We start from the raw sequence: 13293 nt of genomic DNA, 5'->3' as shown, positions 1-13293 counted from the left end.
CAGCACGCACGTTCCGAGCCCGCGCAGGGCCGGCTCTGGGGCAAACCCGCAGGTCGCGAGGCTTCCGGCTCCCCGGGGGGCCCGGGCCGGGACCCCCGCGCCCCCGCGCTCCCGCGCTCCCCGGCGCGCGGCCGGCCGGGCGGCTCCCGGGGCGGGGCGGGGCGGGCCGGGGCGGGGCCGGCGCCGGGAGGCCCCTCCCCGGGGCGGGCCGGGGGCCGGGCGGGGGGCCGGCGGGGCTGGGGGCGGGGCGGGCGGGCGGGCGCGGGGGTGTCCCTCCCTCCCTCGCTCTCCCCGGTAAAGTCTCGCGGTGCTGCCGGGCTCAGCCCCGTCTCCTCCTCTTGCTCCCTCGGCCGGGCGGCGGTGACTGTGCACCGACGTCGGCGCGGGCTGCACCGCCGCGTCCGCCCGCCCGCCCGCCAGCATGGCCACCACAGCCACCTGCACCCGCTTCACCGACGACTACCAGCTCTTCGAGGAGCTCGGCAAGTACGGCCCGCCCGCCGCGCGCCGCGGCCCCCCACCCCGTCCCCGCCGCCCGGGCGCTATGCGGCTCCTCGCCCCGCCCCCCGGCCCTGCACCGGCCGCTGCGGCGCCCCCTCGGCCCGCCCCACCCCCAGCCTTTCCCGCCCGCCGCCTCCGGGGCCCCCTGGCCCCCAGCTCGCTGCCCCGCAGCCCCCTCCGCGCCCTGCAGCAGCTGCCCGGGCTGCTGCACACCGCGCTGCCGCGGGGACCGCAGCCCCCGGACGGTTCCTGGGCGCCCTCCAGCCCCGCCCCTCCCTCACCCTTCAGGCGCCCCCCACTCTGCCCCCGCCTGCTCGCCGCGCCCCCTCCTCACCCTGCTCTGGAGCTCACTCAGCACCCTGTCCCACGTCCCACGCGCCTGGCACTCTGGACCCTCCCCGGCCCTGCAGCTCCAACCCCGCTGCGGTGCCCGAGTGTGGGGGGATGTTTGGTGCCCGGCCCCGCCCCCCGCTAGTGATGCTTCCAGGATCCCAGCCCCGCTGCTGGGCAGTGCTGCAGCACCCCCTTGTCCCCTCCCCCTATCCCTGCAGTGGTCCCGGGAGCCGCGCGCCGCAGCCGCAGCATCCCCCTCCCCTCTGCACTGAGCTGGCCGCTGCAGCAGCCCCGGCCCCCCCCACCCCCACCCGCGGCGCCGAGCCCGGCCACTGCAGCCCCCGCCCTGCCCGCCCCCCTAGACGTTTCCAGAGCCAGAGAGTGCGAGCTCCCATTTTGGGGGGAAAGTAGTGGAAAAAATCGTGGGGTAGGGGAGCTATGGATGTCTGAGACCCACAACTAGATCCTGTCTTTCCCCGCCGCCAGTCGAGCCGGGGATGCAGTGGGATGATGCCGGCTGTTAGGGGTTTGAGCCTCACTTTCTCACCTTCCCCCAGGATTGAGGGAGATTTCTCTCCCGCAATCATACCCTCTTTCTAATCTCTCCTTCCCCTACCCTCAACTATTCCTGCTGAGAGAAGGGCAGGGTCTGTCCCTTCTCCTGGTTCTCTTGGCCGGGACTGCAGGGCTGTCCGTGAGATGCAGCAGGTGTGTGTTTTAAGCATTGCCCACCAGCTCTTGATGTACAGCCTGAGGTTGGGGCTGTTGCTTTGTCCAGCGACTAGAGATGTGAGGGTGGGATGAGGTGGTCCTCCCCCCCCCCCCCCGCATCCATTCAGTGTCCTGCAGTGGTCACATCCTTCTACCCCACGTTAGAGGGTGATGGCCACTATGCTGGTGGGTCTGATTTTGACTGAAGGGCTGGTGATGGGAGCATCGCTGTTCTCAGACCTGAAGCATGTTTGTGTCACTCTGCTCTGCTCCGTGTCCCAGTTCTTTCCCCCTTCTCCCTCCAGGGGTGCTTTCTCTGTGGTCCGCAGGTGTGTGAAGAAAACCTCCACGCAAGAGTATGCAGCAAAAATCATCAATACCAAGAAGTTATCTGCCCGGGGTGAGTGTTTCCCCATCTTGGCCTCTCCCTAGGCCGCCTCCAAGGCTCTAGCTTCTGAAGATGCTCCAGGAATTGGGGGTTGTGCATGTTAGCCCCTGCAGAAGAATTGGAATTTCAGGGTTGCTTGACTTGGAAGCCAGGCAAGGAATTGCATGGTGAACCAGAAGTGCTCAGGTAGAAAAGAATGAAAAAGATGTAAGACCTGTAGGTAGCCACAGGGAGGAATGGTACCTGAAGGCTCAAGAGAGTTTGGTCTTTAAGGCAGGGAGAGATGTGGGGAGTTGTGGTAGCAGGGAACGGAGAGCTCCTAATTTGGAGTCTTCTGTGTGGGGGCAGTGGACAGCCACTCTAGGCCTGTCCTAATCCCCATGCCCCAGTGGTGACTTTGGATGGAAATGCAGTAAATGAACAGCTCTGACAAATCCAGCCTCCCCCTGCCCACCAGGCGGCAGAACAGACTCCCAAGGGAAGGGAATCTGTAAACATCAGGGGAGGCTGCTACTGGCGAGGGCTTCTCGGGAACAAATCCTGCCAGATGAACTTGATTGCTTTTTTGATCAAATTACAAAGTTAGTGGTGCAGCAGCAGATGCAGCCTGTCCTGGGTGGAGGGTGATGCCTCATGGTCTGGAAATCTCAATGGCCTGGTCTGGGTGGGAGCCGCATGGCTTCCAGGTCCGAGGATTGTGAAGGCTCAGGCCGTGGAGCCTTTTTTGTGAGATCCTCCTGAGTACCGGAGGCCAGGAGAGTGAAGCCCTGTCTTTCACACCTCGATCCTACACTCCCTGAACCTTGCATTGGGTGCTTGCCAAACTCACCTCATCTGATAGGTATAGACCCAGCAATGTGTGAAGTGCTCTGTGAACAGGTCTGGTGAGTACCGAGGTATTTGGATGGGTCGTCGTCATCGTCAGTCGAAGACTGAAGGCTGCACGGTGCAGCAGGGGGACAAAGGTTTTTAGACCCAGTGAAAGGAATTTGTATGGGGCAATAGGATGCCACACATATATTAGGAGTATATACAGATGCCCTGGGGAAGATGAGGACTGTGGCTAATAGTGACCCAGACGACTCTGGCATGAGAGATATAGTTGATGTCCCTAAGTATCAGAGAAGCTATTAAATTCCATGGAGATGACAGTGGGCTTCTGTCATGTTTTTGGTTGTTCCGGGACCGGTTTAGCAGGGCTGTGTCTGCCTCCATGTCTGGGAGGGCTTCTCTTCCTCCCTACAGACAGGGCTTGTCTTTTTTTTTTTTTTTTTTTTTTTTTGACAGGGCTTGTCTTGCTGTCTCCCAGCCTCCATCTCTTGCTGTTTCTCTACATTGGCTATAAAGTTGACTTATTTGTTTGTTTTCTTTCTCTCTGGGTACCTTGAGTCGGCGGCAATGGTTGCCATAGAGATAATGTGGGCAGTCAGATGCCCTCCTCCCCTGGGGTAGGGGGATGACACAGTGGGCTGGGCTCTTTGGCAGACATCCTCTGGCCAAGGGTGCAGGGCGCAGGCAGGGACGGCAGTGCAAGAGTGGATACCTTCCTGTGCCCACACGGCATAGCCCTGGTGCATCAGAAATGGGGCCGGTGTCTGGTGTCTTGAGTTAATGATGCAATGCTTCGTGTTCCTCATCTCACCAGTGTCCTCTGACCCAGGGGTGAGGGACGGAGGGACGCTGGGAGCCACACTCAGGGATGTGAGGGTAGCTGTCGTGGTGACTTTGTGGAGCTGCCTGCCTTCAGCTGTCATTTCTCTCCTCCTTCCCTACCCCCCTGAACTTCCCTGACCTGTGTCATCATGTCCTATTGCCTCCCTCACCTCCTTTCAACCTTGTCTTGTCTTCTCCAACTGACATCTTTCTCTCCCTGCCCAAACTGGATGAGGTTTGATTTCTCTTTGATTTTTTTTTTTTTCCTCAAGGAAAGGATTCTTGTGTAAGATCATATGCTTCAGACATCAACTCCCCCTCTTGAGACAGTTATGCCAAGACTGGGGCTCTGTTGTGTGGCTTATGTGCCAGGTTAACTTAGGGACAGAGGCCTGGTCCCGGCTGATGGGCACGGATGCCAACAAGAGGGTCAGGAATCTGTCAGTGGCAGTACCGTTTGGAGGTGGGAGAGTGGGAGGGTGTTGTCTTGGAGATGGAGGGACCAAGCTGGGGGCTGTGCTGTAGGTGTGGGCACAGGGGATGTGAGCTCGTGGAGAGTTGGGCCAGGGCGCCCACTGGGCTGATGCCCACGGGGTTAGGGAGTGAAGGCCCATGGCTTCCCTACAGCCTCTCAGTTTACGCTGTATATTTTATAAAGGTGCAGCAGCTGGAGCTGGGTTTCACTCTTCCCTGTCTAGGGCTCCGCAGGTGTTGGATTTCTGTGTCTGGGAATGTGGTGGGCCCACCAGAGTCATCCGTGAGGGGCTGAAGGGGCTCGCTCTGCTGAGTCTCTCTGCCTGTCTTCTTGTTTGTGATTTTCTGTGCTGCGAATTGAGAGAAAGAAAAGGGTATCAAGCTGCTTCTCCTGGCATCAATGGTGAAATGCTCAGGAGGCATAGGGAGAGGTCCCCTGGTCTTATGGGGGGACTGGACCTGGATGGGAATCCTTCTTTTGCTACGTTGTTTCTTGTCGTTGTGGCCTCGGGGGCCCATGTTCACAGCTGTGGAGTTCGGGTGGCTGTGTGTTGAGCACCGTCTTTGTCTGCAGGCCTGTCTCCGTAAAGTCACTGAAAGTCACATAACGTCACTCCCTCTGCTTGGAACAGTGATAGGTGTGGAGTTGGGGCTCTTAAGGGAGCCCATGGTTCCAAGCTTAGCTCTCCACTAGGCTGAAGGAGGCATTTAAAATAGGCTTGGATGCAGGAGCTAGTGGGCCAGGTGATGGCAATGATAAGTCGTTATTTTAAGATTTAAGAGCACCCCCCCAAGGAGCCTGAGCCCTTATGTCTTTTTTTATTTTTAAATCTTCAGATTCCCTTCTTATCTTTATTCATATGCATATAGATTTTCACCTCGTGGAGCATAACATTTTATATCCTGCTCTCTTGCTTACATCCAAAGCGTTTCCCCATATTGCTATAGTTGAAGGGCAAATGGTCCTTTCTTCTTCCGTAATTTAGGATTTATCCTTGGAACAGTTCGCATCATAAGGAACCTCTGTATTTGGACCATTTATCTAGATTCCAATTGCTTTTACTACAGTGGGTACTTGGCCTTACTAAGAGATGCTACCAGAAACAATATTTTGAAATCTGTTGCAGCACTTGCTATGTTTATTTATTTAATCTGTATACCCCATTTGAAGAAATTTCTATTGAGGCTAAATGTAAATAAAAGCTTTCCTCTTCTTGAGGACCTGGGAGGTAAAGGGTAGGGACCACATCTATTTATTTCTTTACCTCTGTGTGGGCAGGGCCAACAAAGTGCCTGACACATACCTGGCCTGTACACATCCAATGAATGGATTCAGTGGACTACGTAACCAATCATGGTTGCTTCTTGGCTTTGACTCTCAGGAAACTCAGAGCCAAGTTGTTGGAACCCTCGTACCCTAGTGCTGGCTTGGGTTCCCCCTTTCTGATCCGTGGAGCCAGACTGTAGGCCTGACACGGCTGTTGGAGAGGACACAGGTTCAAGACCTGTGTTTGGGGCCTATTTGGCAGGTGCGAGATGTAGGAAGATAGTGTAGCTTACAATTCTTTCTTCCCTGTCAGTAATGGCCTTATAGGGCAATGTTGGGACTTCCTCTCAGCAGCAATTTTCAATTTTAGTGTGCAAAAAGATCACCTGAGTACTGGTTAAAAAGTACAGATTCTTGGGCTCTATCCATAGGAGGTCTGGGGTTGGGACCCAGACTCTACATTTTAAACAAGTGCCCTAGTAGATTTCATGCAGATGGCCCCCATAGCCACGCTTTAAGAAATGCCATCTAAAATCAGCAACGGCACCAACGATCGCTCTTGTCATGTTCTCTGAGATTTACCAGACAAACCCTGGCCTGGCCGTCTCCAGGTGGCATCTCTGCCAGTATGTGGCCATCTGTGCACATGGGCTTTTCTGTGATGAGGGGCCTCCTCCTGAGCCCCCGGATTGGGGTGTCAGCCTGTGTCCAAGGCTACGGCAAGCTAAGTGGCTGAAGGTTGTGGCATGTTGGCCACCAGAAGGGCAAAGACTGTCCCTTTCTGGGTCCAGCTGGCCCTGGGGACTGAAATAGGATCCCCCTAGGTGGTGCCAGCTGCAAGTCCCCACCCCCTTAGTGTTGGCCTGAGTAGCCCCCATGACATTTGTGTCCCTTGCGGTATCTTCAAGTGAGACTTTCCTGTTAAGGATCTGGGTGAAGCGAGGGGAGGCGGAGAGGGGAGGGCTGGGGAGGTGGTGGTGGTTGGAGAGGAAGAGCAATCTATGCAGTGCTGGAACACTGGGACGCTGCTACTTGAGGAAGCATTTAAGGAGGTTGTATGGAAAACTGTGCTTTCCTCCTGAGGATAACAGGCCAGTCAATTTCTGTTGACAGAGAAATGGGCATCCTGTCTATAAATGACTGAGCTTCCACTGACTCGTCCCCCTGAGTGGATGAGAAAGCAGCCTGGTGGTCCCTTTTCTGGGCCAAGACTTATCCTGGGCCGGTTTTGTCATACAGTCACCCTGTGAGCTATGTGAATCAGTTCATACAACATTTGCCTGTCACCCTGCCATCCCACCCGCCTTCCCAGAATGACTTTGGGTACTGGCCTCATGGATAGGGATGGAGGTTGGAAGGTGGCCCCATCCTTGCTCTCTCCCTACTGCTTGCCCTGGTCTCTCATCATAACCTGTGCTGAAACCCTAGAGGTGAGTGACTGACCCCATTCTCTGCTGAGGCTAGAGACAGGGAAGGGAAGGGAAGGAATGGGTATGACAGACTCCTGCCCCCAGCTCTGTGCTTGCTCTCTGGACAGCCTTGGCAGGCCGACAAGGGCCTGATCCCATGGGTGCCAAAAGGGTGATGACAGGAAGAGATGGGCACTTTGCACCTCTTGAGTGCCTCTCGGCAGAGGCCTTTTGTTGTCCACCCATGGCCAGAAAGATCTGCCCCAGGGCCAGTGGGGAAACCAAGGCACCAAAGGTTGGTTTGTTTATTTTGAGCTCTGAGTATGCCACTGATTTTTGCCAGTGCTCTGACCCCAGCATCCTCAAGCAATATAGTTTTCACCTACCCTGTGGCTCTTCCCTTTAAAACAGAGATTCTGGGCATTCTGTTCCTGTGATGAATGCTGATATAACATCCCCACACCTCTATCTAGGCCCAGAGCTCTAAGCCCGGGGGAGCAAACCCCTCTGTTTTGCTCGCTGAGGCCTGGCTCTCATCTGTACCCACCTCTCTAGGTATAGACCCCTCTGTAGTGGGGATATTTCCAGCCGCTGCCCCCCCCCCCACCAACACTGTCTCTACTTCCTGGGTCCTATCAGCACGGCAGCAGCTTCCCATCTGCTCCCCTCTTTTCTCCTCCCTCTCTTTCCCCTCCCCCCCGCTTGCTGCTGCCCTGGGAGGAGCTATTTTTAGGGGCTGCTTCCTGGGATGTTTTACTTGGGGCTGGTTACCATGAAGGAAATGTCACCAAAACAGTGGGCAAAGGCTGCAGGCACCCAGAGCCCTGCTGGGGGCATGGAGAACTCAGCGGCTGACCCTGCTCTGGCCCTGAGAGCATCCAGAGTGTCCAGCGGCAGAGCCCTGTCTTCTTGGAGCTTGCAAGTGACCCCATGGGGATTTTCTCCATCCAAGCTGGTTGGGGAGACTTTCGCTATAGACCACTTCTTGGTGTCTCTCTCCCTTCCCTCCTTAGTTCAAGCTTCTCTGAAGACACAAAGGCCAAAGTGGGGCTTGGGTCTTTGTGTTACCTTGTTGAAGCTGTTTGGGTAAGGACTAAAAGGAAAGGGAGGATGCCAGATTCCGGGACAGAGCCTGGGGGAGTTCATGTGACCACATTTTGGGCCCCATCCTACTGTATTCACGGCCCTCGACTGGTCCCAGCTGTGTGAGTGTGAAGGAATTCGAAAGCCATGACCCATGCTCTTACATGCTGGTTGGACTTTGCTCTTAATTGGAGACTCTTTGCACCTTTAGAGTGAGATTCAAAGAGGAAGGGATATGGCATCGCAGTGTCAGGATGAGGTCAGTGGGATTGTGGCTTGGGATTCCCACTGGTCAGTGCCTAAGACCAGGGGCTGTTTATAAGCAGCTGGAAATGTGGATTATGACACCAAATCCCTATGGTGCCCTTGTTTCTTCTCTTCACAGTGATGCTCTGGGGGCCAGACGGGGGGTCCTCTGCTGCTCCCACTCGGGAAGGAGGAGGAGGAGGGCACTCAGGAGGGCAGCAGGAGGAGGCACTCCACTTGAAGCATCTGAAATTAGGCTGTAGGAAGCTGTAGGAACCTTCTCATTTATGTTGGGGGTCCAGGCACAGACCCTTGAAATACCCTTTGAAAAGTCAAAAGTGTCATTGTGATTAGAATTTGGGGAGGGTCCTCATAACTGGGATGGGACTCTGGGTTCTTTCCCATTACAGACAGTTGTGTATTTAGGTGGCAGTAGAATCTTATTTGAAGCTAGTGCTGGCATTTGTGGTTTTAGAGAAACGTCACTAAATCAGTCATGTCCGTGCAGGGCCATGGAGGGTCAGGGGCCAGCCTTCCCTGGCCCTTTATCCTATCAGGGGAAGGAAAGTACATTTGGAAAAGGCTTCTCTTTTGGATTTAGGGGGGATGTGGTTCTAGAACTTTGCCTCCCCTTTGCCTCACGCTGTCTGCTCACTGCTTCCTCTTCTCTGCCTCCTTTGGCACGGACTACTTGGTCACTCCTTGCTGCTCTTCCTGTGATGGGTCCTTGGCCTGAACCAAGTCTTGAAGTGCTTGGGCAAAAGGCAGGAGAGGCAAGGCCTTCAGGGATACTTGTTTCTTGGACCTGACTCTGGCTTGGGTGGGCTGTTGGGGAAGGCCCCAGCAGGTCCCTGATAACGGCCACTTCTGCTTTCTGCTCCTGTTGCTACCTCTGCTATTGAGAGGGAAAACCTTGCAGAGAGATGTGGTTCGAGCTGGGCTGAAGGTCGACAGGGGTGGGTCTCTCCATGGCAGCAGCACACAGGCAGGCAGGAAGTGGCCCTGTGCAAAAGCGGGAAGTGGCTGTTGTCAAACAGGAAGGGGGGGCTGGGCCACGTAAGGGGGCGGGGAATAGCCCAGTTGAAAGGTGGGTGGGAAGAGGGTCAGCCTTGGAAGGCCTAGGAACAGAGAGCTCAGTGGTCAATGGAGGAGGGGTATCTCGGGGAGAAGGCCATCTTTGTGACAAAAGCACCAGCTGGTGTGTTATCACCTTAGGATGCCCAGACAGGCCCTAGACCTGCCACTGTGGACCGAGTCAGTTTAGTGGCTCCACTGCTTTTGGGGTTGTGATGCTGTGCTTTAGCCCTTGCAGTTGGGAAAGATATCGTACAAACCATATTTGTTCCTGAAATACCACTGCTGCTGCTGGGGTGGAGCCCTCTGCTTTTTCTCAGACATGGACCAGTCCTGGAGGGGACTACAGGACAGGAGGTGTGTGTGGGGGAAAGGGACAGGAAACAACACTGGAGAGGCTGGGGTACTGGCCTGATGTGCATGGTGTAAAGACGCAGGGAGAGTATGGTAGGCAGAAACCACATGGCTCATTGAGCAGAGCAGAGCTTCTGGATGGCAGGACGCCACAGCCACCAAGGGTGATGCCTAGGAAAAGGAGGGATCCTGCAGGCAGTGGCACTTCCTAGGCTGTCCTTTCTCTGAAACCCCTGTTGCTGACCTGTCACCTGCAGACTGTAGACAAAGGCGAGCCCCTGCATAACAGGAGGGAACACCTTCACGCCCATGAGGGCTGCAGCCGAGCCAAGTTAGAGGGCTCTGCTGGTGTGTTGTGGACTCTCTGGCTGCCCAACCTGAGGGAGAGTGGGTCCGATTCTTGGTGTCTCTGCTGAGAGCCACGGCTGAGGTTCTTACTCTGTGCCAGGCACTATACTGAGCATTTACCCGATTACCTCATTTAATCTGCAGATATCACTGCCTCCGCTTTAGAAGTGAGGAAACTCTTTCCCAAGATATGTGCCTGGCTCCTTTTCTCACCTCCTCCAGGTCTAATCAAATGTCACTTCCTCGCTTTTGGTGACCATCCTATTTAAATGTGTACTGTTCCCCTTCCCTGCTTTATTTTTCTATATTGCACTTGCCACGACATTTAACGTGCCATTTCTGATTGTCCCTCCCCCAGCCCCACTAGCTTCTATGAAGGCAGGGGTTTTTGTCTTGTTTTGTTCACTGCCGTATCCATAGCATTCAGAACAGTGTTTTCAAATGAATTGAATGAGGCTCAGATGGATTTAATAACTCACCTGGCATAGCAGTGTTCAGACTCAGCCCATGGCCGTCTGACCCCAAAACTCTTGTGTTAATGGGTGGAGTCATGCTAAGGATCAGAGCAAAGACCAAGGAGCAGCCTAGGGTTCAGAGAAGATGCAGGGACTGAGCTCCTTGGACATAGGGTTGAATTAAGTGGCTATCAAGGACCCTCTGGACGTTGGGCAGCTCCTTCGAGGAGCTGGAAGTACGAATCTGTCTCTCCTCTCTCCGTTCTGAGTCACTGGTAAAGCCAGAGCACCCTTATTTTTAGTGCTGTTGCTCTTGTGGGACTGTAACCATTAGCCAGTAAGAGACTTAAGGGAGGAGATAAACATTAATCTTCCAGGCCTTCCCCTCAGCAGCCACCTCCGCATTGCAAGATGCTGTTCTCCTGCACCTGCCTGGGCAGCCAAGCCCCAGAGGTGTGGGTCAGAAGGTAGTGAGGTGAGTAGTCAGAGTGGGGGAGGCTTTGGGGCTGGCTAGCTTGGTACTTCCATCCCAATTCCAGGAGCTGGTAGGAAGGTCAGGATAGACCTGACATCTTCCTGGTCAGATCAGAAAGAAGCAAGCCCCCCTGCCACTGGACAGGGCTAACAGTACTTCCTCAGCTAACTCCAGGATCCCGATGGATCCCAGGTGATGGGGGAGAGTGGGGTCCCCTCTGGTTCTCTGGATGCACCCTGGTCAGTGGTAATGCCGAACCTGAGGATGGAAAGGAAGGCCTGACCCAGATCTTTGGGCAGCTGGGTTGGATTAGCTGGGCAGCAGGAACTAATCTCTGCCTGTCCCCACCTCCTTCCACAAAGCAGGGCTGTTGCTAAAGGGAAAGTTTAGGACAAAACAGGGTGATTGGTAAAATAACAAATCTGAATTCCTTTTAGTCTGTAATCCCTGCATTATCTCAGACTACATGATCTTGGCAGGCCTGGGTTCGAATCCCAGTTCTATCCCTTTCCTGCTGTTGGCTCTCAGGCGAGTTATTTAATTCCTGTGGGCTTCCATTTCATTATCTGTGAAATGGTAATATTCATAGCACCCACCTGGTAGGATGGTTTGGGGGCTCATAGGGAGCTCTACAGAGGCTCTTTGCTGTTGAGGTAGGGGTTGGGTGGGCAGAAGCCCTTATGAGGGGAGGCAGGAATTGCTTGGCAGATATGGATATGAAGGCACCTGCCTGGACCTGGAGAAATGCCCCCAAAGCCTGGAGTCTTTACTAGATGTTCTCATTTTTCTTTATCCTGTCATCATTGCATAGTGATAAAGGGCTAGAGGCTCAGACTACCTGCATCCACTGCCTGGGGCCTTGGGCGGGTTACTTTAACTTTTTAAGCCTAAGTTTCTTCATTGGTCACATAATGGAGTTCATCAGATCCTTTACTTCACAGGGTCTCGGTGAGGATGAAGTAGGATAACCCATGCCTCTGGCTGGCATATGGTGAATCGTCAGTAAATAATGGTTTAATGGTTGTTACTACCATTGGTGTTCTTTTTTTTTTTTTTTTTAAGATTTTGTTTATTTATTTGTGAGAGACACAGAGAGAGAGGCAGAGACACAGGCAGAGGGAGAAGCAGGCTCCATGTAAGGAGCCCGATGTGGGACTCGATCCCAGGACCCCGGGATCATGCCCTGGGCCAAAGGCAAGCTCAACCACTGAGCCACCCAGGCATCCCTACCATTGGTGTTCTTGATAAATCATTATGAAGCCCCTATTATGGCAGGAACTCTAGGAAGCATTGGTCAGAAAGGCCTCACCCTTTGAAGAGCTTGTGACTGAAAGATAATGGACGTAATGTACAATGTGAAAATTATAAAAAGGGCAGTGGAAGACGGGGGAATCTCGGAGAGAGAAGTCACATCTGCTGGGAGAAACAGGGAAGACTTTGTGAAAGAGGGAACTGTTTGGCAGGATTCTAGCAGGTAGAAGGGGGAAGGCTGCTAGGCCGCCTTGCTTTGAGTCGTAGCATTGTCTCTTTCTACTTCCTGGAGCTCTGCTTTCCTGTGGAAGGAATTGACCAGCGCAGCTTACTTGCACCTGGGGATTCCTAGATTCTGGTCCTTTCACCAAAACAGAGTAACCCCAATGCCTGAGTGCCAAGAGGTAAGAGCTCAATGGCAGTACATGGCCAGGAGGATCCTGGGGAGGAGCAGGATTACTGTAGAATGGGCATCATAATAGTGCCAGCCTCATAGAATTGTTACGAGAATACTTTAAAAGATGATTCTACCTAATGTAGAAGTAAGCTCTCGAGAAATGTTAGTTCTGGTTATCATTTTGTCAGATCGTTATCATCTTCATCATCATCTTGGTTCTCAGCATCATTATGTTTCAGGGGACACTATGAAGACTAAGTCAGATTATTTGCGAAATTCCTAGCACGGTGCCTGGTCATATAGTAGTTGTTCAGTAAAACTTTGTTATTAGTAGTGTCTCTATCAAGAAAGAGATTCTGGACACCCTGGCCCAGTGAAATCCCTGCTGTAATGAAAATGGTAGCAAAGGTGTAGTTGAAAACCTGGATTCAAGTCCTGACTGTGCCTCTCACTAACTTGAGGGACTTTCCTAGGGCATTTCCTCATTAAAAAAAAATCATGATACCTGTCTCTGGGATTGCTGTGATTTGCTGCATTAATTTAGCAGATTAGTAAAAAGTGCATAGTTGGTGCCTAGTAATTGAAGGACTATGAATAGCGAAGTGGCCCCAAATAGAACAAATGGCTAATGGTTTTTGTTTTCTTTCTTTTGCTTTTAGATCACCAGAAACTAGAACGTGAGGCCCGGATATGCCGACTTTTGAAACATCCAAACATTGGTAAGCACCTTCCCTCAGGGTATTTCTTGGGCATTTTGTAGAAATTAGGGAGAACAGAGATCCATTGCTTTTGTGTCTGAAACCAGTTCTGTCCCTGGACCTTTGCCTGGTGTAATTTTTTTGTCCAAGTGGGATAACCGTTGTGTCTTGCTCAG

The 13293-nt window shown here is 53.5% G+C and overlaps 1 protein-coding gene across 17 annotated transcripts in view; it reads left to right on the top strand.

The window, feature by feature from the left end:
- The first annotated feature begins 238 nt into the window (after nt 1–238).
- The window catches only part of CAMK2G (calcium/calmodulin dependent protein kinase II gamma), a 54821-nt gene continuing 41766 nt past the window's right edge, over nt 239–13293 (top strand). For 14 of the 17 annotated variants that reach the window (XM_072756279.1, XM_072756272.1, XM_072756280.1 and 11 more), the window contains exons 1-3: nt 258–486; nt 1851–1945; nt 13079–13138. In XM_072756279.1, coding sequence (XP_072612380.1) covers nt 422–486; nt 1851–1945; nt 13079–13138 — 220 coding nt within the window. In that variant the 5' untranslated portion in view covers nt 258–421. Of the gene's footprint in view, nt 487–1850; nt 1946–13078; nt 13139–13293 lie in introns of all 17 variants that reach the window. The other 3 variants (XM_072756274.1, XM_072756278.1, XM_072756270.1) reach the window with 3 other exon arrangements.

This window comes from Vulpes vulpes, chromosome 4 (assembly GCF_048418805.1).
Source record: "Vulpes vulpes isolate BD-2025 chromosome 4, VulVul3, whole genome shotgun sequence".
NCBI lineage: Eukaryota > Metazoa > Chordata > Mammalia > Carnivora > Canidae > Vulpes > Vulpes vulpes.
The sequence above is the reverse complement of the archived record's forward strand: the minus strand, read 5'-3'. Positions and strand labels throughout refer to the sequence as shown.